Source organism: Ambystoma mexicanum, chromosome 9, assembly GCF_040938575.1.
Source record: "Ambystoma mexicanum isolate Mex_15411 chromosome 9, UKY_AmexF1_1, whole genome shotgun sequence".
Classification (NCBI taxonomy): Eukaryota; Metazoa; Chordata; class Amphibia; order Caudata; family Ambystomatidae; genus Ambystoma; species Ambystoma mexicanum.
Window position 1 is genome coordinate 1,426,765,189 of NC_090931.1, and position 26,871 is coordinate 1,426,792,059.

Below are 26,871 nucleotides of genomic sequence, written 5' to 3' on the forward strand. Positions count from 1 at the left end.
GTGTTTTCTTCCTGAACGCCGACTCCCTCCCCTTGACAACGGCTTCCACCGTTGCCAAGGTAACCTCCAAGCCCTTCTGCGTGAGTCAGGTCGGAAATGCAGGATTCTTTTGCTGCCTTTCCGTCTTACATTAGGTTTAGCGAGACACTTGGTGAATCGCGGGTTTCTTGAAAACCGTTTCGAGTCCCGTGGCGTGACAGCCACTTTGATTGTTTTCAATGTCCTCCACTTACCCTTGCTTGACTACCACTTGCAGTCATTTCTGGGGAGCACTGGTTGCTGGGGTCCTACTAACACCTTTGGCATAATCATAATTTGGGCAGGCCCCTTCTGTTTCGGTCCCACCTACCACATAAATGTTCAGTCCTGTCTAATAAATGTCCTTCGTGTCTATGTGCGCCCTGATGCCCGAGGGTTCCTGGCGCTATATAAGTAAATGAAGATGCACTCAATTCAAGCCCTAGCAATGAGCATCCCCTGATGACAGTTCCTCCAATGCTCGCCCTGTCATTGAACTCTCCTGTTGGGACCCGGTCAATGTGCCATTCACCAAGCAACACTTATATACCCAGTGTCTTCTGGATGCAGACCTCTTTCTAGGGGCGGGTGAAGAGGGCGGCGGCCTAGGGCTCATAGTGGGGGGGAAGGGCCCTGCGGGGCAGGTGTGTATCCATCTCCCCACCTCAGGGACAGCTAGTGATGGACTGACTATTTCATCAGGTTAACATCCATGTCAGCAGCACTTTCAACATGGACAAAAGACAGAAGCCTGCTTTTCCCTGCAGTGCACCCCTCCCACAAGTACTTAGCACCTCTTTATGATCTTGAATGGGCCTAACTTTCGCAGGGTGCTGTCAGCCTTAGGCAAGTCGGGACTGTTACTCCCCCCCCCCATATGGAGGAGATGGCCAAGGCTGAGTGGGTGCTGAAATGCCCAACAATAAAAGCTGAATCCAAGTAAAACTAAAGAGAAAGGTGTGGGAGGGATGAGGGGGGGATCCTGGGGTGCTGGACCTGCTTAAGGAGAAAATGAGGGGGAGAAAGTTCAAGGATGGGGTTAATGTGTGGAAAAGGGCAAAGAACATGAACACAGGAATGAAAGGAGAACACGCAGAAAGAAAATGTACAAGAATGCCAGAATGAAAGAAAACAGGGGTTTGGGGGGAGAAAGTGAACATTGTATGGAAAACAAATGGGGAAAACAAAAGGCAATGGACGAGTAAGAGAGTAAATCAAGTGTCAAATGAGAAAGAAACAGTAAAGGAAAGGGGGAGAAGATCAAAAGAAAGTAGGGGATTGAACAAAAAACAAAAGGAATACAGAATGGAATTTAAAAAAGGAAATTGTGGGAGGGAGAGAATGCTGGCAGAAGGTAGGGAAATGCAGTTGAAGGGGACCAGGAAAGGTTGTGCGGTACACACATAAAAAGAGGAACAAGCTGAATTTCCTGCCTTCACCTCTCTGGATCTTGGGTGTCTCCTACTCCATAAAAAGCTGGTTCTCTTCCTGGACAAGTTGTATGTTACCTACTTGCTGGTGGTGGCCCGGGTAAATGTCAGTACTCGGCCCTATCTGGCAATTACTGGTATTGGTATTTAGGTCCGTTCCCAACAGTTCCAGAAAACATATTGCAATTGCCATTTGGCTGGCTAACGCCTGAAAAATGTCAGCCCCTTTTCCAGCCCACAAAACACCACCCTGCACTGCAAAAGAAACTGTGTTCATGCAGTTTTAAGGTCTGCACAATTTCTATACATAATGATCATTATTGCGCTGTGCACCATAGGCTGGTGTGTGCCTTGTCTCACTCATGGCATCGTCGCATGCAAGCTATCCTTTCCTAACAGAATGGTGAGCCATGCCTCGCAATTCACACGGCTTTGGTGCATGTCAACCATCATGGATCCTTTCCATAAACAGAGCTAGTGCAATACCATCCATAGATTTCAACGGGCTCTCTATGCTAAATCTGCATTCATCCACTAGGGCGGCTCAAAAGGCTTGCGATGTATGGGTGATGTGAATAATATACCGCAGTGTTTGCTGGTTAGAGGTGGATCTGGCTGGGGCAAGGCCTTTAACTGGGTGGGGAGCCAGCATGCACAATTGCTTTTGCCATCCCCAGGTCATTGTGCCCATAGCTGTGGAAGCTGCACCTTCTGCTTTGATATGTCTGAGGCAAGAGGGGCACACTGATGTTGGGTGTGCCACTGGGGAGAGATTGCACGCAAGGGCAAGTTTGCGGCATTTGAGGAAGCTGTGTACAAGTTACAGGGGGTGCACTTTAGCTGTTTGCCCTGGGCGCCATATTGCCTAGAAACTACACTGCCTGGATGCAATTCCTACTTGAGCTCCTAATGAAAGCCCTATACATGGCGCTTCCTAATATAAGCCCCAGCCACAAGCACCACCAATGAGCTCTTCCCTTGCGGGCCCCGCAGATGAGCTTCTCCCAATGAAAAAACATCTACCTATGCAAGGCCTACCAATGAACCTCTTCCAATTGAGCCATATTGGGAAGCTGCTCCCGAGGCAAAGACTGGCCGCAGTCGCAAATGCTAGCCTTAACCCGAGGTGATCCTGATGACTGATCTGGGGGCCTGAGAATTCACGTTTGGGGGCCAGCCAGAGTTTTACCATTGCCTACAATCTCCTTCCAATACCAGCCCAATACAAGGCCCTTGCAGTTCTAGGTCTGCGGGCCTGGGAATTCCTGGTTAAGGCTGAGACAGTTTTACAAGACTGCCAACAATCTCCTTCCATTGCCAGCCTTATACAAGGCACTTCTGATGATAGAGCTGGGGACCTCAGAGTTCATGGCCAGGGCCTGAGCCAGGGTTTGGAGGGGATGACAAAAGAAATGGAGAAGGCGCCCGAATAACAGGGCAGCGTCTTCTTCTCCTCCTCCCCCCCGCCCACGGCCCGGGTAAGGGTGAGGAGTGCAAGGAAGCCTCGGAATCCAGAGGGGGTGGAAGCCCGCCAAATGGGCGAAAATGCATGCGGACAAAGGAAAGGGGCGGGCCAGGTGGCTTATAAGCCCCCTGGTTTGGGCCACTTGGTTATTGCAGCAGAAGGACGCCGGCAGATGCTCGTGGGGAACCAGTTTCTTATTGTTTTCCCCCCACCCACCCTGCTTATAGGGTGATGGAATTGCAAGGCATGGCCGTTGCTGTCACAGAATGGCAAGGCAGTGTTTTGGCGACCAGTGGCAAGATAGACTATTAACGAGCCGGGGAAAACCGGGAAGGGTTTTCGCTCTTCTCGCGACCGGCGGCCCCTTGGTGGCCTAAGTGGCAGGGGCGCTGGAGGTATCGATGAGGGCTCGGCTTCCCCTTACAAAACGGCACTCCCCCAGCACAGGAACACCTGAAAGGGCAGGCAGGGCTCAGAAAAGAATGGTTGGGGGAGCTTTGGCCTACAGAGTACTTGGTTGGGAAAGGTGGAATCAAGGTTTGGACACGGACCAGGCGGCTGGTCGCCGCACCTTCAGAACTACTTTCACAAAGTGTGGTTTGCAGTGGTTTGAATTTGTAAGTATAAACAATGTTGTGAAAGTAAATCTGCGGCCTTTTATGCCAACAAAGAAAGAATGTCTCATTCTGCACCTTTTTTCCCTGGTGAGTTATCAAGGGTGGCGAAGAGAATGAGCAAGCATGTTGGTACAAATATGGACAAATGCCTAGGTTATTCTGGCTGGGCTCATAGCCACACCTGAGCCATGCCAGGAAAAATGCTGCATAAAACATGGGATATTCAATCACTCACATTTGCACAGACTAGACCTAGTGCTGGGAAGATACGAAGGAAGTTTATGCTATTAAAAAGTGCCGCACTTATGGTCCACAAGACAAAAGTATTGCTCCAATCATTTCTAATAGTGGCCATTATTCAGGTGGCCTCCACAAAGCTCCTTGTCTTCTGGCTTACTTCGATTATGTTTTTTTGTGACCTACCTTCTTCCGGTCGTCTTCTGGACCCAGTGCTCATACTCGGCCTCCCCCAATTGGAGTCTGCATTCAGCATGCCAGATATTGGAGATGGGCTGGAGCCATATCTGCCTGCATTTAAAAAACGAAAACCTGGAGATCCACGTCACCCCAGCGCCCTGCCCACACCCACACCCACACCTGACTCCACCCCCGAGCCACAGCCACATGGTTTAAAAAAAAAAAAAGGCAAACGCCATGGTGCGGTGCCTGAAACGGTGGGGGGGAGAAGGGGGTTGCTTGCAATGCTATGTATACGCCCACATCTCCATGTGATTGGCTACACTGCCGGAAAACTGGAGAGTCCACGCTCTTCTCCGGATACCCATAATCCAGCCTGGAAACCGAGCGTCTCTGGGATAAACCCGGAGACTAGGCAGCCGGTCTGGCTGGAGTGGAGGACAGATGAAAACTGGGTTGGGGCTACGAGTGCATGGGGAGGGGTGATCAGCAATGCTATTTTTATGGATGCTGGCACAGGGGACTTGGGTACAAAAAGTGGGATGGTGTCGTTCTGGGGGCCAGCACCGGATGCACGAAACGTGGATGGGGTGAAACGCTGTGGCCTGCAGCATTTACCTTGTGGAGCAACATTTTCCTAAGACACTGCCAGTGCGCTGACCACACCACTCCAATCGAAACAGGAAGCGATTGTCTTCCTGTCCTGCCCCAGCCAATCAATGAGTGGCAAAACGGCGGGACAGGAAGTCAGGTGGCAGCACTCCTCGAAGTGCGGTGTTCAAGTCAGTTGCCTCTTGGTTCTGCTAATGCTTATTTAGCAAAGTAAAGTGGAAACCAACGGACAAGTTACAGTAAAAGAAAATATATTGGAAGAAACACTGCTATTTATTTAGTATAATTGTCTGTAAGAATGTAATGCAAGTCCTCATACCTATTAATTTTCCCTGTCCTTTCTACCACTCAGAAATCTGGCTTTGTCCAATCGTTCCTGCTGATTTCTTTGTACCCAGGGTAGATTTCATGGTATCGCGTCAAAAAACGAAAAGGAAAAAAACGAGGCCATAGATATCGAATTTGTTTGGCCGAATTTGTGCGGAATTTTCATATCTTAAATTAAGAAAATAGATAGGTGGGGTAAGGGTATAAAAAAAAGTGTGGGGTGATGGGGCAGAGCGGGTGTCTTTCCACACATTAAAAAAAGTGAAAAAACCCCTCAGAAATCCATAAAATCGACCCAAAATATATTTTCTGACTCGTTTTTTTTTTTATTTTCGCTTTTTTATCTTGGATCTGATTTGATTGCCCATTTTAAACACAGTTATATGGGTAATAGAGCACAAATCAAATGGGGCGTGGTTAGGTGTGAGAACTTTAGCCCCACACATCTTTGTGCTACACTTTCGGCTGACCTTGGGCGAGTGGATTCCAATGCCGCTGGACCAGTCTGGATTTCCATGCCGCTCACTATCCCCATGGGCAAGCACTGCAGGACGTGCGGAGGGAGAAGGTAAGAGGGGACTGTTTACAACATCCTCTTCTTGAGCCCATAGCAACCCTAAACGAAGGCAAAATACCTGGTCTAGAAAATGGAAGATCCACCTGCCGTGACTTGACTCCAGGAGGATGCAGCCTTCAGGAAGGGAAATAGTTGCTACACAGCAGACACCAAACTTCGGCTCACGCTTTGTGGCCCTAGAAATACATTGCTAGAAACTTGGTCTTTTAGACTCCCTGTTGGGTAAGATTTTCTTTTTACTGCTTTCCCCTATATACTTCAATGGGACATAACCTTTTGCTATAGTCTGCTCCCTTACCTAACTATTTGGAGGTTCCGTAATGCCCTCGTCTTTACGTCCCTTGTTTTTTGCTCACTTTTATGGGGAAACTGATCAGTCCGTAAGACTATCAGCACAGGGACTTTGTCTCCCTCCCTTACTGGGATTCTTGTATTTTTAAAACTGCACACATCACCTTAAAGCAGTGGTCTTCAAACTATGAACTATTGCTTGGGTCAGGCATGATATTTTTTACTGGACATCAATGATAGATGTCCAGTAAAAAGATACCATCCCTGTCCCCTGGACCACCCACACAGCCTAACACAATCACCATGATTACAAGGTGCTGGGGGGGGGGTGAGGGGGCAAGGGGAAAGCATGGTATTTTTGACAGGACATCTGATGGATATCCTGTAAAAAAAAAATATCATCCCTGTCCCCTGGGCTCCACAGAAGGAGAGCTGATTTTGGTAGGTGGGTATGGGGATTTTGTAACAAAGGCATTTTCAATATGCCTTTGTTGTACAACCCTCCTTCCCTCCTCTACCTGCACTTGCCAAAATCAGCTCAACAGACACACACACACACACAACTCTGTCATTCACACGAGCACCCATCACCATACACTCACTCATAACGCAAGCATACACACATCCATGCACGTATTTAAATAAAAAAGAAATGAACATAAATGTACCTTCTGCAGGGGCCTGTGCATGGGTGTTGAAACGTCCCGCTCCAGGCTGATCTGTCCGTATGTGCGAGGAGGTGCAGGAGCTCTCCCTCGCACATACAGACATGCAGTGCCCCAACCAGCATTTCCAATGAGCTATGCAAGGCTGGTGAAGCAAAACGCCCCCAGTCTTGCATGGCTCAGTGAGCATGTGCGGCTGGGGAACTGAACTGTCAAAGGGAAACACTGTTTCCCTTTCACAGTTCAGCAAGCCCAGGAGCACTCCCTGAGCTGGAAAAAGCAGCTGAGGGAGTGCTCAGTGTTTCACTGGCCTGGCTCCTCGGCTCCTCCATAATGGGTGAGGGGGCCACAGGGTGGAGGTCCCCTCCCCCATTATGGATGAGCTTCCAGGCTCACACTGGCCTATAGTGCAATAGGGCAATGCCTGTACCTTAAATACAAAATGCTAGTGTGGGCCAGTCAAAATGGGCAACTTTGATGAGGAACGTCGCTATGCAGCTACTAGTTTTGACCATTTTTGCAGTATAAATAGTCTTTTAAATTTCACAATTTGCTTACATTTTAACAAAAAACACCCCTTGGGTACTCTTCAAACAGTCTGCAACTTAAGGAATGAATATCCATTTGCAACTGTGGGCCACTTTTTCATTAGTGCGCGAGACAGTTTTATGCTCCAGTCCGACCATGTGAGCCGCCCCAGCCAATTTCCTCCAATCTAAAGAAGAAAAAAACCTTTTTTATTTTTACATTTCATGCTGCGCTTGCGCGCCCCAACCCAGGGATGTTGCCACGCCCCACAGTTTGAATACCTCAGCCTTAAAGTGAAGTGCGGTTAGGATACTTTGTATCCCAGATTTTTCTTTTGCAACTTTGAGGTTGCAGTCACAACGTGTCCAGGATGGGCTGGTGGCAGCGGATATTTTTCGCCTGTTTTTTACTTTTTACTTGTGAGCTTTACAATTTTTATTTTACATAAATAAACATAAACATAAACATGAATAATCCAATAAACACATAGCCAATCAATTCAATGTAAATAATCAACATATCACAACCAATTTAAAAATAATCATCAATGTACTAAAAATAGAACCGGTTGAAGAAGAAGAAAAAAAAAATAATAAAGAGAAAGAAAAGAGAAAGGAAAAAAGAGAGCAAATGCAGGAAATAAGGACTAAGAATACTAATTGCATGAACCACACAACAAATTCAATAATAAAACAACCAATGCACATCCTATAGACGTCATACAACACAATAGTGTACAAGGATATGTATATATTGTCCCAGATCAAAGTTCTGCTTTACTCATAGGCATCAAGAAAGCAGCCCCAAATGTCCCAAAACTTGTCCATGTCATCAGTGAGTTTGTAAATAGCTCTTTCATATGTTGAAATTGTAAGAAGCTCCTCCACCCAATCATCAATGTTGAAAGAATTACTCGATTTCCAGGACCTCAAAATGAATTTTTTAGCAACCATACATGCACGTAGCAGCCAAACTTTCTTTCCAAAGTCAATTTCCTCCAGAAGAGAATCCTCGCCTAAAATCAATAATGAGGCATTCATGGGGATTGCAATGTTTAAGACCAAGCTTAATCTCTCACATACCTTTTCCCAGAACTGCATCGTTTTAGGACAGGACCAAATCAAGTGACTCAGAGATCCTCTAGAACATTTACATTTCCAGCAAAGATTGTTGTCTAAAAGTTGTCTCCTGAATAGTTTCTCCGGCGTCCAATAGGCCCTAAACAACAACTTCGTTTGAGAAGCTCTGAGGGACCAATCCAAACTCACCAAACGAGTGTTCTCACAGCACCTTCGCCAACATCTGAAGTTCACATCTTCCCCCAATTCCTCCGCCCACAGAGCAGGTAATCTCGGATCACCTTTCCGAGTAGCTTTTATGATACTATACATGGTAGAAGCAGGGTGAGATGCACTGAGGCATACAGTTATAGCTGCCCAGGCTGGACTCTGAACTGTCAATTGTGGCACCTCAATACAAGCCGAAGTAATAATCTTCAACTTTCGATATTCGGCAAATGAGCATTCCGTCATATCCCACCTCTGGCCAAACTGAGTGAACGTTAACCAGTTCTCCCCATCAAACAAATCTCCAATGTATTTGATACCAGCCACAAACCATTCCGTCCAAAACAGTGTTTTGCCCTGATACTTCAAGGCTGGATTATTCCATATGGAGGCATCTGGATGTAAATATGGATCTGCACTCGCACGGATTGAGAGTTCACACCAGCAGTCTTGTAAGAATGAAGTAAGGGCGCTGATTTTTCTTGATTTATTCCTTCGAGTGGTTAGCAGAGCTCTCGGGTCTAATTGGGATACAGCACTGCATTCCCAAGATAAGAGGTCAAAATGCTCAGACTGTACATCTCCAGAGTCAATAACTTTGCACAAATGTCGAGTGGAAAAGGATAAATGGTAGTCTGAGAAATTAGGCAAATTCATTCCCCCCAATTTCAATGGGAGTTGAAGTTTCCAGATTGCAAGTCTCAGAGGTTTCCCATTCCAGATAAAGTTCTGCATAATCCTATTGACCTCCTTAAAGATGTTTCTTGGTATCTTAATGGGGAGCATGCTCAGGAAGTAATTTATCCGAGGAGCCAGGTTCATCTTCAAACAGTTGATTCTGCCCCATGTCGATAACTTCAAAAGACTCCACCTCATCAAATCTGATTTTAGAGTCGGAAGAATCCAAGCAAAGTTAATGGCAGGTAACTTCACTATGTCTGCTCCAATCCATATGCCAAGATATTTCAACTTTTCAGCACACCACCTGAATTGAAATTGAACACATGTATGCCGTTGACACAACCCATTGATTGGAAGGATCTCGGATTTACTCCAGTTAATCTTATATCCCGATATCACTGAGAAGGAATGAATGTCTTGCATCAAATAAGAAATACCAACAGCCGGGTCTTGAAGGGCAATCAACAAATCATCAGCATATAACCAAACCAAATTATTCCGACCATTTCCAATTACCGGTTGAAGGCGTACATCCGCCCTTAAGCTCACTGCTAGAGGTTCCATAGATATAATAAAAAGGAGAGGTGAAAGAGGGCAACCCTGCCTTGTACCACGATGAAGCTCAAACGGATCGGAAATAAGTCCATTCGTCAGCACACTTGCAGAAGGGTTGGTATATAACAACTTAACCCATCGCTGGAAATCTTGCCCAAATTTCATCTTCCCCAAGCATGCAAATAAAAAGTTCCATTCAACACGATCAAATGCCTTTTCAGCATCCAGGGAAATGACCGCACTGGCAATTGGTTGATTATGCCCTTTCTCAATGGTCAATAGCAGGCGCCTCATGTGGTCCGCCACTGCCCTGCCAGAGACAAAACCCACTTGATTCTCATGTACCAGAGTTGAAACCACCCTATTTAACTGAACAGCCAGGATCTTGGCCAGTATTTTGCAGTCACAGTTTATCAGACTGATCGGTCGATAATTCTCACATCTGGTAGCAGATCTGTCTTTCTTCCTCATCACTGTAATCAATGCATGTCTCATTGAATCCGGCAGTGAACCAGATTCAAAAGCAGCATTAAAAACATCACACAAAAGCTGTAGTGCAGAATCAGGGAGGGCCTTATAAAATTCATTAGGTAGTCCATCAGTGCCAGGTGCTTTACCCATTGTTAGTTTTGAAATTGCGTGCTGAACATCATCTACTTCCACCTTCCCTTCTAAACTCATCGCATCATCTGTTGTCAGGCTAGGGAGAACATGAGAGTCAAGGAAGTTTTCAATTTCATCATTTCCACAGGACAGATCCGAGGCATAGAGTTTTTCATAGAAGCCATGGAATGAATTGTTAATCTGTTTTTGCTGTGTCTCCAACGTGTTAGCAAGACTCCTTATTGCAGGAATGAAACGAGCGCTTTCAGTCATCTTCAGCCGATGTGCCAGCAATTTCCCTGCCTTCTCACCATTCTCAAAATAGTTAATTTTTTGTCTAAACAGTGCATAGTCAACTTGGCTAGAGATGAGTTTATTAAGTTCATACTTAGTTTTTCGTAGTTCATTTTTTGCATTTTAATCTCTGCTTGCTGCAAACAGAACATCCAGGCGCTTAGCTTCAGAAGAGAGTCTCTGAATTTCTTTCGTTCTCAATTTCCTTTCTTTGCCAGTTTTTGAAATCAGTATCCCCCTAACAAAGCATTTCAGAGCTTCCCAAACTGTTGAAAGTTGAACATCGGCAGTCCTATTAATTAGGATGAAGTTATCAATTTCTTCTGTCACCTCCTGTCTGATCCGGTCATTTTTCAGTATATAAGAGTTCATTCTCCACCTTACCATATACTCTAAAATGGCAGTGCCAGAAGATTTTTGACTGTCCTTTGGCCATTTTGTGCCTTGGCCTTCTTCCTGACCTCTCGGGGGCAGAATTTCCATACAGGCAAAGTGGTGGTCTGTGTGTGTGTGGCCGGATGTGGAAGCTGGGTCTGTCTGGACCCAGTCCACATCCAAGCCACAGTGTCTGTTGCTGAGCAGTCGTGTTGGCCAGACTAGGCAGCCCCTACCACTTCGAATGGTGCAGATCCTTACCTTTGATGGACCCGGTCGCGACTTCAGTCCAAATCCTGGATAAAATTAGGGCTCCTGCAGCAATTTTACAGCTCTTTGGAGCCAAGACCCCTACAAAGAAGTGCTATCTGCTGACGACCTTAGAACAACCATTGAAGCTGACTAGCATTGCCTCCAGCCAAGTCCCGGTGAAGCCCTGCTCCTGCCTTCTGATCTTCAAAGGTCCTTGTGGGTGCTTCAACCTCCAAACATGTTGCAACAACCTATCCTGACCCCTGCTCAAGACCAGCGGATGCTGAGGATTTGTATATTTCCCCTCACCACCTAGTGGACTGACTAGCTCTCTGCTGAGCAACCTCCCTGCAGCTGTCGCCGTTCCGAGTTCATTCAACTTGCGGAATAAGACGCTTGATCCTGCAGTTTCAACCCTCCTGACTGAAGGGGAGGTATGCAGGGCCCGCTTCTTTGTTTGCCGCATGTGAATCGTCTGTCGCCGCCTGACCATGGTGACTCCAGCTGAATCCGGCTTTCATGTCCTGGAGGGTCATCTAATCTGTGGAGATTATCATCTTTCCACTCTCCAGTACTGCCTCGTAAGATCCCTGAACTGCTGACTAGCCAGACCCATTCCTGATGCCGAACGTGAACTCTGCATCCGCTGCCCTTTAAATTTCCTTGAATGAACAAAGCATAGGAGTAAGTGGACCCAGCGGCTTCAGGAACCTCTTCAGTGGTTGCTAAGGAAATCTGAGTAAGGGGGCTCAGTTTGCATTCCTATTCCGCCCCCCCCCCCCCCTGCCAGAGGGTTGTATGGGTGTACATTCCTAACTGTTTATTCCTGGCCTGACTAAGATTGGTAGTGATCTGGCCAAGGATACCCCTGGGCTTCCCTTATAGTGGTAGGATTGGGAGAAACTGGTATGAGCTTTGCTTACCTTTTTTATTCAATTTATGGAACATTTACTCACAACCGTTGCCTTTGGCAACTCTTCGTGAATCACATAGTAAACCCACCTGCAATGTACATATTGTGGAACCAGTGACGTTTGGGCACTAACCCCCATTTCATAGCAGGGCTGGACCTATAAAGAACTAGGAACCTTAATCTAGGTGTTTGCACGAGTGTTCTGTTTTCTGTCAATTTACCTACCTGCCACCCACTGGGTCCTAATTTCTATGTGTTCTGTCTCTCTTGCTTTACCATACAGATACTTAAAGTGCTGTGCGTAACATTGCTGACTGTTGCATTACTGTTTTTAAAGGAAAAGGGTTGGTGTTCTCGTAGTAGAATCCCCTGTCCCCCATTAGTGAATGTACACATGTTTGATAGTTGTAACAATACTTACCTGAGGTTTTCATTGATTATACTTGATATATTCAAAGGACTAGTAAATAATTGCATATTATTGTACTACATCTGTCTGATCTGAATTATTGGAGTGCCCTTTGTGTCTCATTGTAGCCGTAGACCACTCTAACACCCTCCCAAGCCTAAGCCTTACTGTTCTGCTACTCTCACTTCATTGGGTTTGGGTAGACTTCCGTGTCCTTCCCAGTGCTTAATGTGTGCAGGTGTTTGCCAGGGCTTGGCCCCGGCACACATTTCTGACCCCAGTTTGATTACATTGTGGTATTTTTGCAACTTTATTATTTTAATTGTCAGTTGTAGTAACACTATATTTAAAAACAGTGTGTCCTAGGTTGGCAGGTCATGGCTAATTATCAATGTTCATGAATAACAATGAGTTGGAGAGTGACAATGCTGCAGGTCACTCATGCTAGCCATGCCTGCACACTGCTCCACTCAGCCTGCATGACATTGATGCAAATGCTCTACCTTAATAACCAGCAGCAGCAGCACTGCCACAGCCGGGTGGGTTGGCAACAACAGGACCATCAACCAGTGAGCAGCCCCAACACAGGGACAATGTCAGTGAAAATGCCAATGTCAAAGAGGAAGTACCTGTCACGGGTGACAACCTATAACAGAAGACCTTACTGCAGTGTTTGACAGGAAATGTCATGAATTCAGCAATGGTTTTGCCTGTATTGTTCCATCAGTTCACCTTAGGAGGAAAGCAGCATGTTTGCTCTTTTGTCTGTGGTCAGATGGTCATCATGTTCCACTAGCCACTGATAGGAATATCGCAAAATGTTAACCATGCTGTTTTTTAAAGAACCACTTAAACATTGAACTTATTTCAAGCCGCAACTAATATTATGTCGACACTTCTAGAGTCGGCAAATTAATCGCATTCAATGAACTGGTGGGAGTTGCAGCTTCAACCCCAAATATGCTGACACTGTATGTAGCAGGCATGGGTGGTGGTGCCACCCCGGTGTGTCACAGGCGTGCTAGAAAATATGTGGGCACTGGCACTTGTTTTCTTACAAAGTAGGCACTGGTCTTTCCTGTTCATACACTAATATGAAGTACATTAGTGTGGCCTCCCAGAGTCAACCCTCAGGGTTGGCTCTGAAAATCCATCTTGTTTATTGTGCATCTTGGCTCTTGCCAAGACTGCTCGAGGGACCCATTTGCCATCTTTCTTCATATCTGTGCTCCCCCCCCCAACCCCCAGGGCAGAAGGGCCACTTCATTTAAGAAACACCTGCACAGCAGCCTAAGGCCCCTACATGAGGCATCACTCATTAACACCCCAAGATAAACATACCCCAGAATCTCCCTTAGTATATGAGGGATTGTGAACGGAGGGTAGCACAAGGGCCACGTGCTGGTCTTGGAAGCAAGACCACGCAGAGCAGCAGAGGTTCGAATCCCGGGTCCGCGCTAGGAACCGAACTCTGGTATTGAGCACTCTATACAAAAAAAAATAATAATAAAAATTGTGTGTAGAGGGAGTGAGTGAACTGCATGCACAGATGGCACAGATCTGGGCAAAGGCTGGTCGGCTCTGAGAATCCGGCCAGTGCATGCACTGTGCCTGCAAGCATTGTGAGATGCTTTACGAGCATAATGGCTAGGCCTCTGGCGGCAAAGAAAAATGCGCTTTTGAGAAGGTTTGCTGTACAGCTGTTAACTGGTGTTGATGAAATGTGACCAAGTCCTGCATCTTATTTCCCTGGGGAACAGGCAGGTTTATATTAAAGGGAACTTCAATAAACGAATGCTCAGCCCCCCGCTGACCTATTTAATGAAACAATCATAAAGGCAATGGAAGATGTCTGCCTTTTTTAGGAACATACCTCCTCTCGGCGTGTCTCTGTTTTGGTCTGATTTCGTTTTTTTGGTGTTTGGGGGCTGAGGGTTGGAGTTCTGTCTGACTTTTAAGCTGCTTTATCGTTTTGGATGTAGATGTCTATTCGGGGGGTCTTTGTGTGGGGAGGAGGGCTTACGGTGGGGGTGTACCTGGCCTGTGTTTCAAGGGCCTTTCTGCCTACAGGTCAAGAGGTGCTTATCCAGTCCGGTTGTTATTTTGCCTTCTGGGACTTGTAGTCCTGGATTTACAGTAGAAAATCCGGACTAAAAGCTGGATTCCAAAAGCACCTCCTAAATGTAATGGGCCACGTTGTCCTGCATGTCTTAGCCGGTGAGACATGTCTCTTTTGGGGATGGCAATTTGCAGGCACTCGTTAACGCAGAATCTTTATCTTCCTATCTTGCAGGCGTCTCTGGAAGAAGAGGGGGTGAGCCTGGAGGCAATCCTGTGCACCCACAAACACTGGTAAGCTTGCATATTTCCCTAGGGCACCCCACAACTGTTATTTCTTAGATGGTCTGCAAATGTCGAGTACTTGATTTGGGGTGAGGTTTTGTCTTATCCCTTGTGAAAGGAAGCCGGGGCATTGCCCTCTTGACAGCAAGGCAAAGATGCCCTGATCATCAGAAATGTACCCCTTAATCAGAATTCTCAAATCTCATCTTGAAATGTTTTTGAAAAGCACTAATATTATCCCAAAATGGGATTCTCTGTAAATGCACAATTTTGCCCTTAAACTCAAGTTTTTCATTTGTGTCTCAACACATTTTGCCTCCAAACATCAGCATGGCTTTTAAAAAAAAAAACTGTTTTCAGATATTTCATTTGAGTAAATAAATGCAATTCACCCCAATCAGCTTTTCTGATTTTCATGACTTGCCTTCATTTCCTACTACCTCTGGGAGGATGCTGCCTCACATTCCAAGGTGCCCTTCATAACCCAATACCACCATCCTGTGCTAAGACAGCCTCTTATGACCAGGGGGTGCCTCACACCTCCAGCAGCACTTCACCCATCCATCTCCATCCATCATGTAACTGACAAGGTGGCTCAGTTACCCCACGTGTGTTCATTCTTCAGAACCTGATACATTGAGTATCAATAACTTTGGTAATGATAACACATATTACATTGCTTAGAAGTGGAGAAATACAGCACGAAGCGCAATTTAATATTTAGTATGAAGAACTACCCAGGAACATCCTGTCATACTGGGGGGGAGGGTGGTTTGGGGGGACGTTGCATGCCCACATTCAGCTTCACATACCCATGAAACATCGCATGTGCTCAGGTTCAAATTCCATGTGCCTGAGTTTAGTTTAGTATGCCCAGGGGCTGACAAAGCCTCAAAGACCCTCATGCTCTCACTTTGTTACTCTCACGATTGGTCTGCAACCATCGGCTCTGCTCCAATTTAGACCTTTTGGTATGTACTGTGCCGATTCATGGGATCTCGTCACTTCTCCCCAAGGGGGGAGCCCTGCCCTGCTCTGTGAGGCTAGGGAGGTGAGGCCGCTACCCAATAATTACCCTAGGGGTGGTCAAAAGCGGGACCTCACAGGGAGAGACTTCCCTCATGGGGATAAGAACTCCCATCCATGATGTAACACCCTAAGCCCCTTATCTTTGAGATCATGCAATCCTTGAGGTCTCTCAAGAACCAGCCTCAGAAGACTGCTGTCTGTTATTGTAATACCCCATCCTTTCTTTATATAAAACAAGACAATACCAGCACAAGGAGGCTCGCACAAAGTGAGCATGAGTCGGCTCTTAAAAGTACTGAGAAGAGGAAGATTGAAATAAACGACTCCTTTTCTAAGTATTGACAGTACTGAGAAGAGGTGGCCCCAAAGAAGCATGGAGACTGGCTCATCGATACAAAACAGGGACTCTAGCACTCTGCTGGGGAGAACCCAGTTACAGACCATAAAAAGCAAGGAGGGACTTACTGAAAAGAGAATCTGGTCTGAATCCCGTCATCCCTGGGAGGTTCAAACCTGGGAACGAGGAAGTTAGCAGAAAGCGCTGATCCTCGGTTGTGAGGACATCATGGAAGGCTCAGAAGAACTCCACGTGATGGAGTGGAGAACCGACCTAGGCAGAAGGTGGAACCAGGCTAACGGTGGCGAGACCTCTGGGAGATGGACTGTGCGTTCCTTCAATTACGTCAACAACGAAAAGCCTAGTAAACCACAGAGCCAACGCAAAGTAGCAGGGGAGTTGAGAGAGAGGTGCTGAGAGCATTCAGTGAGAAGACATGAGACCAACACCCCAGGAAGAGCCAGTGACGTGCCCCCACAAGACAGAAGGTAACAGGAGTCATGAGAGACCCGGTAAGGGTTTGGGCAATACTGAAGGGTACTTCGGGAGTAATCTCAGTCATCGCAGTAATTACAGAGAAGGTATGAAGATTGAAGAACATCTCTGGAGTAATCTCCCTCGTAACAGTACCACTGCCAAAACTACCAAGCAGGAGGAGGGCATCAAGAGTAATATTCCTCATCAGAATAATCGAAAGGAAGATTTCATAAGTGAAGAGTGGCTCAGGAGAACTCTCCCTCCTGGCAATAACCATAAGAAGCACATTGAAAATCACGAATGGTACACAAGGGTGGACTCTTTAACAATAGTGCTGTTAAGAATAGTGGAAGAAGCCCAGGGCGCTTCACGAGTCATCTCCCTGGTTTCATTGCTCAAGGAGAAGACCAGCAGAGCTTGGGACTGTATGTTGTATTGAAGAGGATGAACTGTTGGACAATTAGCCAAGCCAAGGAAGTCATGAACTACAAGGACTCCTGACGGCTGTCGCCGTTGATTATCCGAAAAAAGCCTATAAGACTAATAGAGTTTGACCAGAAGAAAGGTAGTCATTCTCCTGGTCTCACCTTTTTGTTGAATCAGAAGCTGTTTCTTAAGATTGTTAGACAACCCCAAGAATGAACCAGGAGAAGGAGTCATCCTCCGGATGACCTTCTTTTGTTTATTTAATACCTTTTGGTTAGTGGTAGGGTCAGAGTAGGGTCATTTTTGGACAGAGGATGGACACTTTGATGCCAACCACCCTGACGACCAGCACCCAAGTTAGGGTTCAGTTAGGTAGGGAAAACCCTTCAGTTGTAGGGAGAGAGAGAAATGCCACTGGTTTGTCAGACTCCTCCTTCTGGCTTGCCACACTACTCGTTGGCGCTGCTCATCTTCATCTGCCCATTACAAGTTGCATGACTTCCTATGGCTGTTTGCAGCAGGAGGCTAGCCTTCCTCTGTGTCTGCCATAACTGATTCCATTAAGCTCAAACCTGCTCCTTCACGTCATCCCAAAAAATGGTGCACTGGGCAATAGGGGAAGCTGAGGGAAAATTACAACAAAGGGAAGGTGTTTTAAGTAAATGACCTCTGTTTGACTGGATAGGCTCAGAGCCGATGATAAACAGCCTCACTCCCCTATAAGAGTGGTCACTCAATGCTTTTCAGAACTCCACAGCCATATGCTTGATGCCTCCTCCTGTTAGTCATGCAATGGGGAGAGGCTTCTTAGGCCCTATTTCTATGGCTCAGCTATATCAACCTACTTAGTAAATTTTTAAGATGACTTTGTACAGAAAATGTTGTAATTCACTCTATTGTTTTGTTGGAAACAGTCATTGATTTAGCAACAACCAGGCGACAAGAAGCTCCTCTGAGATGCTCATTACTCCCATTACCCATCACCCACCTCGTAATATCTCCCCCGATCAGCAAGCAAAACTGTTCCAAATGTGAGCTGCTGCAATGCCACTACCCACGATCCCCCATCACCCCCAGCTCCGCCATCCCACCCCAGACCAAGGCAACCGGCACCATGAACCAAAGAGGAGAAAAAGCTCTGCTGCTCTGTTACCTCCAAAGCCCGCCCCACCAAGAGGAGCCACCGCCCAGTATCTGATTGTGATTCGATTACAAAGCAAAGGACCCCAATGTTACAGGCTTGCAATGGCTACCACAGTGGTCACAACGCCATTGTTGTAGAAATACCTATGCATAGGTTTATTTATAAGTTCAGCCAGGCTGACAAGACTGAGCCCCCTGATAAACAGTCCCACCCCACAATTCCGAGCAAGGAAAAACAGTGCGTTTCCCCAAAAACATTTTTTTTTTAAATAAATGACTCCAATTTAAACAATGGGTGGTCTCCAGTTTTACACCAAGGAGATCACTAACATGCTATGGGCTCAGAAATATTTAATCAGCAATGCACATTTTCCCTGCCTACATGACCTCGCTACTTATTGGCACGCAAGGATGCATTTCCAATCTCAATTCTGTACTCTAGAACATGGGTCTGCAACCTGTTGCTCGCCAGGTGTTTTGGACTACAAATCCCATGATCCCCTCACCATTAACTTTGCTGGATTTGACTTATGGGAGTTGTAGTGCAAAACATCTGGAGAGCCACAGGTTGCAGACACCTGCTCTAGAAGATGCTAGGCATTTTGAATACACTCCTATGTTTGAGTCGATCTAGGCAACACAATTTACTTTAATATCACATCACTGCTGCTTTTCAGACAGCGTATGAATTTACTGATATAAAACAAATTCAGAAGCTCTTGATTTTCTTCAGTATCAAAACCAGTATAGTACTGGAGAAAAATGACTGTACATATAGTAATTCTAGAGTAACCAAGTAGTATGCATATGTATCTATATGTGTATGGGGTTGTGAATGTATTGGTTATGTGCAGGTCATTTCAATGTAGACCATGGCTAGCTCACATATGACTCGCACAGGGTTGAATTCAGAAAATAAGGCTCTTGGGAATTCTGCACTCTTCTCTGCACATACGTGTGTGGTCTCCACAGAATATGTATGTGCAGTCCCCAATTAACATGTGTTGGCAATTTTCAATAAACATGCAGGTGATGCTTTCAGTCTATTTGTATGCACCTGTCTATTTATACGTGCACCATTGTGCTTGTGTGTAGTTTTCAGTTTACTTGCATTTTGGGCTCGAGATTTATTACTGTCCAGTAAAATGTACAATGTCAAAATACCGTTTCCCTGTCACATTACACATCGGTCTGCTTGTAATGTAATTAGCAAAAAAAAAATCGGTTTGCCCATGGTGACTAGTAGCAGACTCGGGCAATCAGAAACCATAACACAAGAAAGGAAGTGCTGCTACGGGGGGGTTCTACCAAAGCAGATTCAAATTTTGAAAAAAGGAGTTTGTATTCTGGGGAACCCTTCTCTAATACTAGTGGAACTTATCCAAACATGATAGCCTGTGATGATGTCCAGAAAGAAACACACAGAGAGTCTGCTTAGTAAATAAAGTTGAATGTAATGAAAAAAGCAAATAGTTCTCTTGTATACACTTGTACATATAAAGAAGGGGTGTGCTTTGAACAGAAAAATGTGCATAGTTCGCATCAACACAAACAAATACATACACACTACATTGGATCCCTAAGCAAATGTGGTTAACTAGGGAAGCCAAAAAGACAGACATGAAAACCAGTACATCAAACAAATAGTGAGTCTATCTGTGTGTTATTGGTGAATTATAACCTGGGGGTTGGAAAATAAGAAAAAAAATGAGAAGATATATATAAATATTTATAATACAGTGTCACATAATTTACATTGATTGCTCAGATACCCAGTCTCTGGTGCAATGGAAATCCTGCTAAACACATCAAAAATCCTTTAGACATATGTCGCATCTGTGGCAGTGAGAAATCTAGTCATCAAATGCCACACCTTCAGTCAACGGACGGCAAATGTCTAATACATAAAAACCTCTGATGTGAATCGGCCAGAAACAGATGCCATAGTGTGCATTGGCCAAAAGGTGGGTGTCATTTGTATGGTCCAAACGCGCTGTAGTATGAACGACCTTGGGGGACAGAAGTCTGGGACAATTCGTCAGAGTTCTAGAATGTGAGTGTGCATTTTAGCCAGTACGAAGGTAGGTAGGGGTGGCCAAGTCCCTGATAGTCCTCCATGTCTAGCAGGCATGTGGATGGGTGCAGAGAGGTCATCTGGAGAGTATGCGAGATGCTTTGTGTGCAGCTAGAACAGATTTATCATGGTGGATAGCTGCATTCTAATGGCAGAAGTGCTGTGCACTGTGTCATAGCGTAGTGCATGTAGTGGAAGGGTGCAGAGAGGTCGTCTGGACAGTATGTGTGAGCAGAAGAGACGCGCGTAGCTAGACTGAATTGTATAGTCGGAATAGCTGCATTTGAACTTTGAAGACCAGCAGAGCTTGGGACTGTATGTTGTATTGAAGAGGATTCAGTAGATAAGTGTGCACAATCGCATGCGCTGCCTGCCCCTTTGCTCTGCATATTTTCAGAAAAGTTTATTTTCTAATGATCCCAATATCATTCCGTGACATCCCATGCTGATTTTATATGGGGTGAAAAGACACACTTTGAAAGGATCTTGCTTTCAAAGGATATGAATCTTTAAAGAATTACATGTTTGATTTACATTGCTATCCATTAGCTTTTTATTCAGATCTTCAAGGCCTAAGAATGATTACTATATTCCATTGTTCCATTCCCATCTTGAAGCGCTTTGAAGCACTCCACCTGTGTATAAGCGTTGTATAAAAAAACAATTACAATCCTCTGCATCATCTTCTTAATATGAAAACATGTCAATGCAAGGTTTCTTTTGGTTTTGTATGGAGATCAGATAACAGCCACGTGAATTTAGCAAATGCATTTTGAGGGGGTTCTTCCTGTGGGCTGTTATAAAGTAGCCATCGCCCCTGTCATAGTGAATGTTTATACTTGTCTGTCTATCAGTAACAACCTTATCTGTGGAGATGTGCACTAGATTGGAGGGCGAAGTTTGGGATTGAATGCCCTGCAAGCCTAGATGGAACCCGACCAATACCCAGGCATTTTCTGGTACCAGACCCCCAATAAACCTAGCTGTCCAACCTCTGACGGAAGCAGCCAGATCCAAGGAAACACTGACCTACGGTAATGTCTGACTGCCTGTTGTCCCAATGGCTGCCTTGACCACCACTACCTTTGGTCAAAAAGACATGTTCACTATAGTCCTAGTAGGATGTTGCACCAAGGTCTCCTCTGGACCTGTTGACATACTGTTAATGAATGTCTGAGTGGCCCCTTCCTCAGCTGGCCCTTCCAAAAACTCAGTGAGGGTCAAACTCTGTGGAGGAGGCTTGTGTCCTATCCAGGGAAGGGAAGGTGCTCGCAAATTGCTCAACTCTTACACAAAAGGGTTAGTGACTAAAGTCCCATTGGCTTTTTTGGGGCCGCCTCCAAGGAGGCCAGCACACAGAGTGTGGAGTCCATCTTCACCAGCATGCCACTGCAGCCCTCCGAGCCCAGCCATTGCCAACCAGCGTTTGTGGTTGTTGGGACATAATTTCATTTTTGGGGTTATTTTGTCCCATTTTATGGAACCTCTAAAGCTTCTGGTTTTCCCTGTTGGTTGTCCTGGAGCTATGACTTTATTTTTGTTAACAGGGGATCGTTTACGGAGTCCTCCTGTGTTCTTCTAAAAAGCACAAAATGATTGGTCCCAGGATAAATCTATAACTGTACAAGTGTGTTAGAGAGTATACTAGTGGCTGCCATACTATAATTTTACCTTTACTGCGGTTCAAGTTATTTTTTCTTTTTACAGAATCATTTGCCCAATGTATCGGTACAGTAGCCAGCGGGATACTAATGCATCTTCTTAAACCCAACTCATCAAATTAATAGTTTGGTCATTCCTTTGTGGGGGAACAGAGGGCAGGCCTAAAACGGTCTTTGTGTTGATTTGTGCTCACTCTGAGCCCGGTCCTGCACCTTGTGAAGTGGTTCACATTGGCCCCGAAAACCTTTGTGTCTACATGGTGTGTGATTAGTGGGCTGACTTGGCCCACCCCCTGGGTGAAGGTGCTGATCTAGGACAAATCCTGTATATTCAACAGGTGTCTAGCTTGGTACTTGATTTGCTGAAGGAATGCCACAAAGATGGGCTGCTGCATTTGAGGACCTGGTATGGCCATATTGGCTGGGCTTTGGTTCGTTTGTTGTTGCCTCAGTTTCTTAAGGTAACTGAAAGTTCTTCAGCTTTTCCATGTCCTTGTCCCCTCCTCATGCCCCTCCTCTGGTACTCCTTGCTGGCTGGTCTGGCTGTCCCGTGGTGAGACCATTTCTGTATTGTTGCTCTTCTTCCTCCCTGCAAAATCCTCCCAACCAAGCGCCTCGAGGTAGAGGGTCTCCCTGGTTTAGTAGAGTGGTGAGTGGACAATGATCTACTTTACCTGCGTCTTGGGCCACCTCCATTGGTTTCTCCCATTGTGGGACCAGTCTTCGTTGATTGGCTGGCTGCTCTGTCTGCTCTCTCAATATGATATGGCCTTTGTAACACGCCTATACACAAGTAAGATGCAGACAGCAGGTGTCCAAAGGGGCAGGTGGGGGACTGTAGGGTTACAGATACAGACCCAAGTGCAAGGGTTGCCGGGAGGCAGAGCAGGTGTGCAACTGGACGGGCAGGGACCTGGGCCCGAAATCAGAGGCTAGCCAGGTGACCAGTGCAGTATCCTACAGGAAATCAGCAGGGGAGAGGAAGAGGGAAGGCAGAAGCAAAGATGAAGATCTCGAGGTGCTTCCTGAACCAGAGATGGTTCTCAAGTTTCAGAGAGGCTGTTCCAGAGGGAGGCCACAGCTGAAGAAAGGGATCTACCACCAAATCGTTGCTTGGAGAAGCGACTGACCCTGAGGGAGTTGGAGGAGCGAAGAGCTCGAGTGGGAAGCTATTTACAGAGAGAGAGTTGGAGGTATTGAGTACCCAGGCCCCAGAAGGCCTAGTGGACAATGCAAAGGGTCTTGAACTTAATCCTTGTATCCACTGGGAGCCAATGCAGAGATTTCAGTGCTGGAGAGATATAATCCCTGGGCTTGAGGCCAAGGACAAGTCTCGCAGTCCTGTTTTGGATGAGTTGCAGAGGGCAAAGGGTAGAGGGAGGCAGATTTAGAAAGAGGCTGTTGCAGTAGTCCAGCCTAGAGAGAACCAGAGCTCTGGAGACAGCGAGCTTCTGGGGGAAGAAGAGGAAAGGAAGAATACCTCTGAGGAGTTGCAGTTGGTAGTTTAACTTCTAATAGACGTCAGAGATGTGAGGAGAAAAGGAGAGCGTGGAGTTGAAGATTACCCCCAGGGTCTTAGCCTCACAGGTGGGGGCAGGAAGAGGACCATGGGAGGCTGGACAGAGAGTGACAGGAACGGATGGTGCAGGTTTGCGGATGAGGAGAATCTGTCTTACTGGCATTAAGGCAGAGCTTGTTGGTGGCACACCACTCCTGGATAGCAGACATTCAGAGATGAGAGAAGAAGAGGTGGCAGAGGGGAGCCTGAAAATGAACTGAGTGTCATCTGCATAGCACTGAAAGTTGGAGCAGAGAGCGGCAATGCGGTGGGTGAGAGGTGCCAGGTATTGGTTGAACAGCCAAGGAGAGAGTTTAGACCCCTGGGGAACACCACCGGTAGAGAGTGAGATAGAGGAACGAAAGGACCCAAGTTGGACCTGGGAGGGTTGATCAGAGAGGAACGAGGTCAGCCAGGCTAGGGCCTGATCGGTGATACCCAGGTTATCACAGAGATGATTGAGCAGGATGGTATGGTTGACCGTGTCAAAGGCAGAATTGAGATCGAGTAAAATGAGGACAGAGGGGAGATTAGAATCAAGGTTAGAGAGCAGGTCTTCACGGATGTTCAGGAGAGCAGTTTCCGTGCTTCTGGCAGCTCTGAAGCCAGACCGATGGTCATGGAGACAACCAACAGATTCAGTGTTAAGATTAAGCTGGGAGATGGCCAGCTTTAACAGGAGTTTGCCCAGGAAAGGAGGGATGGAGATCGGGTGATAGTAAGCCAGGCAGGAGGGGTCGGCTGAGGGTTTCTTGAGAAGAGGGTGCACAAGAGTGCTTCAGGGGCGAAGGGAAGGCTCCAGTGGTGAATGTGTGGTTGCAGAAGTCAGCCAGGGCAGGAGCAAGGGTGTCAATGTGGTCCTTGATGGTTTTGGAAGAACATGGAAGAACCTGTTTTGACAAGACTTTCATAGATCGGACTTGTCTAGAAACCTCGTTGGGAGAGAAGCTTCCCACATCCCCTTAGTCATGTTCCTCCATCTCCATGGTGCCTTCCCGGTCACATCAGGTTTGTGGGTCGACCTCCTGGGAACACTGAATCTTCTCCCCCCCCCCCCATCCCCCCTTAGTGTGGGTCGTTGCTGGTCCAGTGTTCAAGTGGCTGGGTACCAGATCCTTGGCTCAGTCCTATAAAAGAAGCCCTGCCATTTTCAAGCAGAATCCAAAGTGACTGGTGCCATAAGCACCGGTCGCTGGTTTTTGAGATCCTGATATTTTGCTTGGAATAGTCAACTGGCTTCATCTGGCTCCTGGAGAAGTGGAGTGTTGCAGGTCCCTTTCTACTGCCAATCGCCATTGACATCCATTGGCCTGATATCTACTTGGCAGCCATCCTCCTCTGGCTGGCTACATCCAGGACCTGGAACTAGAGATCCCGAGGGGAGTGTTCTTTGGCTTCACCTGTAGGATAGAACAAGTAATGAATTACCTGGCTCCATCCCATAACCGCAGCTTGCCTGTGAACTTTGTCTCAGTAATTCCTATGGGTAAACATTTACAAACTTTCAAACTCCTAAGGTGACTAAAAGAGGTACTTATCTGAACTTTGACCTTATCTTGAGTGCCTGGAGTTTAACATCAAAGATTGGATTTTTGATTGGTACCTGTGTTTTATTATTCTATTTTAAAGTAATCACGCTCTGCACTCATGTCCCTTTCAATGTATTGGGTTACTGTATTTAACTTTGGTTACTTGGTTGCCACCTAATTCGAGAAGTGTGCTGAGATCATGAAGGTCTGGTGTTAAGTTTATTCAAATTTTTGGTGGCTGTTGAGCAGTGTTTGAAGTAGTTTAATCCCCCCTCTCCCTCCAGGTGCTAGAGTTCTGTATATAGTTTACCTGCAAGTAATAGGTTTCACTTTCCACTAGAGGCTGTGAGGAATATTGTAACTGATTATATATTGGCATTGTGAATTATGAGATTGACTAGGTAATGTGTGTTGCTTATGTCTGGAGATCCCCTTTTCTCCTGCCACTTAGCATTAGAATGTACTGATGTAAGGTTAGCGAGAACACTAGTCATACTGCGCTAATCCCAATGTTCCTTCTTAGAATTTAATATTCAAGTGCTCCCAAAATCATGGAGTGTCATGACTAAACCAACACGTGTTTCGACCATAAGGTCTTTTTCAAGGCTAATTGGTATCTTGTTAAAGCGTCCGGTGTGTTTGAGCTGTCCTAAATTAGCTCCGTTTGGACGTTAATTGGCAGCACTACGTGTTTAGTGCTTAGTACGCGTTTTGCAGAGTAAAATTTAAAGTAGTATTCTGGATGTATTAGTTTTCCAATGATTGTAGCGAGTTTTTAGCATCTCTTAATTTAAAAATCGGGGTGCCCTGTATGGTGCATCTGCCCGTGTTCGGCGACTCTCAGTGAACTCTCCTGAATACTACTTTAAAGTTTATTCTGCAAAGCGCTTGCACTAGTAATTTTCTATCACGCCTACACCTCAGCGCGTAAGACAATTGGTTGCCCTACAAATTGGCTATACCTATGATGTACTGAGTTTACAAACTAGCACAGGTCATACATTTGGTTTTAGGAGTGGGAAGGCTCTGCCAATGCCCTCTTGGCCTGTTTTATAGGTACTGTTAGTGTGTCCAACGAGAGTGCATATATGAACTTAGTATGATTTATGTGTAAACCTATAACACGTGTGTATCCTTTGCAGTATAGCTCTGTGGTGCTCTCATGTTTCTTATCTATTGCGACTCCTGTAGCTATCCACAAGCTTTATCCCGTCCATTGAGTGAAGCCTTATGGCTCGTCCATTGCTACCCGTAGTCTGTCTTTTGGCTGGAACACTGCATACACTTAGGATAGATGGTGTCACATCCCTCCCCAGAGGGCAGTGGCAGAATCTCCATAACAGGTCAACCGGGTCATCTGTGTCCATTGCTCTTCCAGAGCGGTCTTTGATCTTGCTTAGCTGACCAGTGAGATCTAGCAATTTGTCCTGGAAGGACCTCCAGGATCGTTTAGTGTATTTCCGGATCAAGATGTCTGCGTCTATCTGGTATCAATGCCACTTTACCACCCAGCGAAGGCCTGGGGCACTCTGCTTTCAGTTTGACCTTAACGTTCCTGTTCAAGGTTTTCTGCAACCTGGAGGCCATGCATTCGCCCACCAGGGGTGAAGGCATCCTTTCGGATGATCTAGAGCGGTGAATAGCGTCTCAGTGAATGTATACCTGCCAGTCAACGTTTTCCCGAAGGCTTGGACTGAACTGTAATGGTGTTCATATAGTTCAGGAATCTGCTTCATTTGGTTATCCAGATCAATGATCGAAGTGAGCGGGTACGGTCTGGAGCGGTGTTACACTACTTTTATTATTTTCTGTTTACCATTCCTCTACTTTTTATGACAATATTCACCATTCTCTATAGAGGATGTGTCCATTTATGTCCCTGTGCAAGTGTAACGTTGTAATAGGAGCCTTAGTTACTAGTCGCTCAGACTAGTGCAATGCCCCGGCTGCAACACTTGTCACATGTTGCACTATGCTTC

At 46.0% G+C, this 26,871-nt stretch overlaps 1 protein-coding gene across 1 annotated transcript in view; it reads left to right on the forward strand.

Moving 5' to 3' along the window:
- Positions 1-26,871, forward strand: part of LOC138489172 (probable hydrolase PNKD) — a 371,993-nt gene that overhangs the window by 262,427 nt on the left and 82,695 nt on the right. Inside the window, exon 4 of the mRNA XM_069616830.1 lies at positions 14,609-14,667. Within this exon, the coding sequence (XP_069472931.1) occupies positions 14,609-14,667 (59 nt within the window). The remainder of the gene's footprint in view (positions 1-14,608; positions 14,668-26,871) is intronic.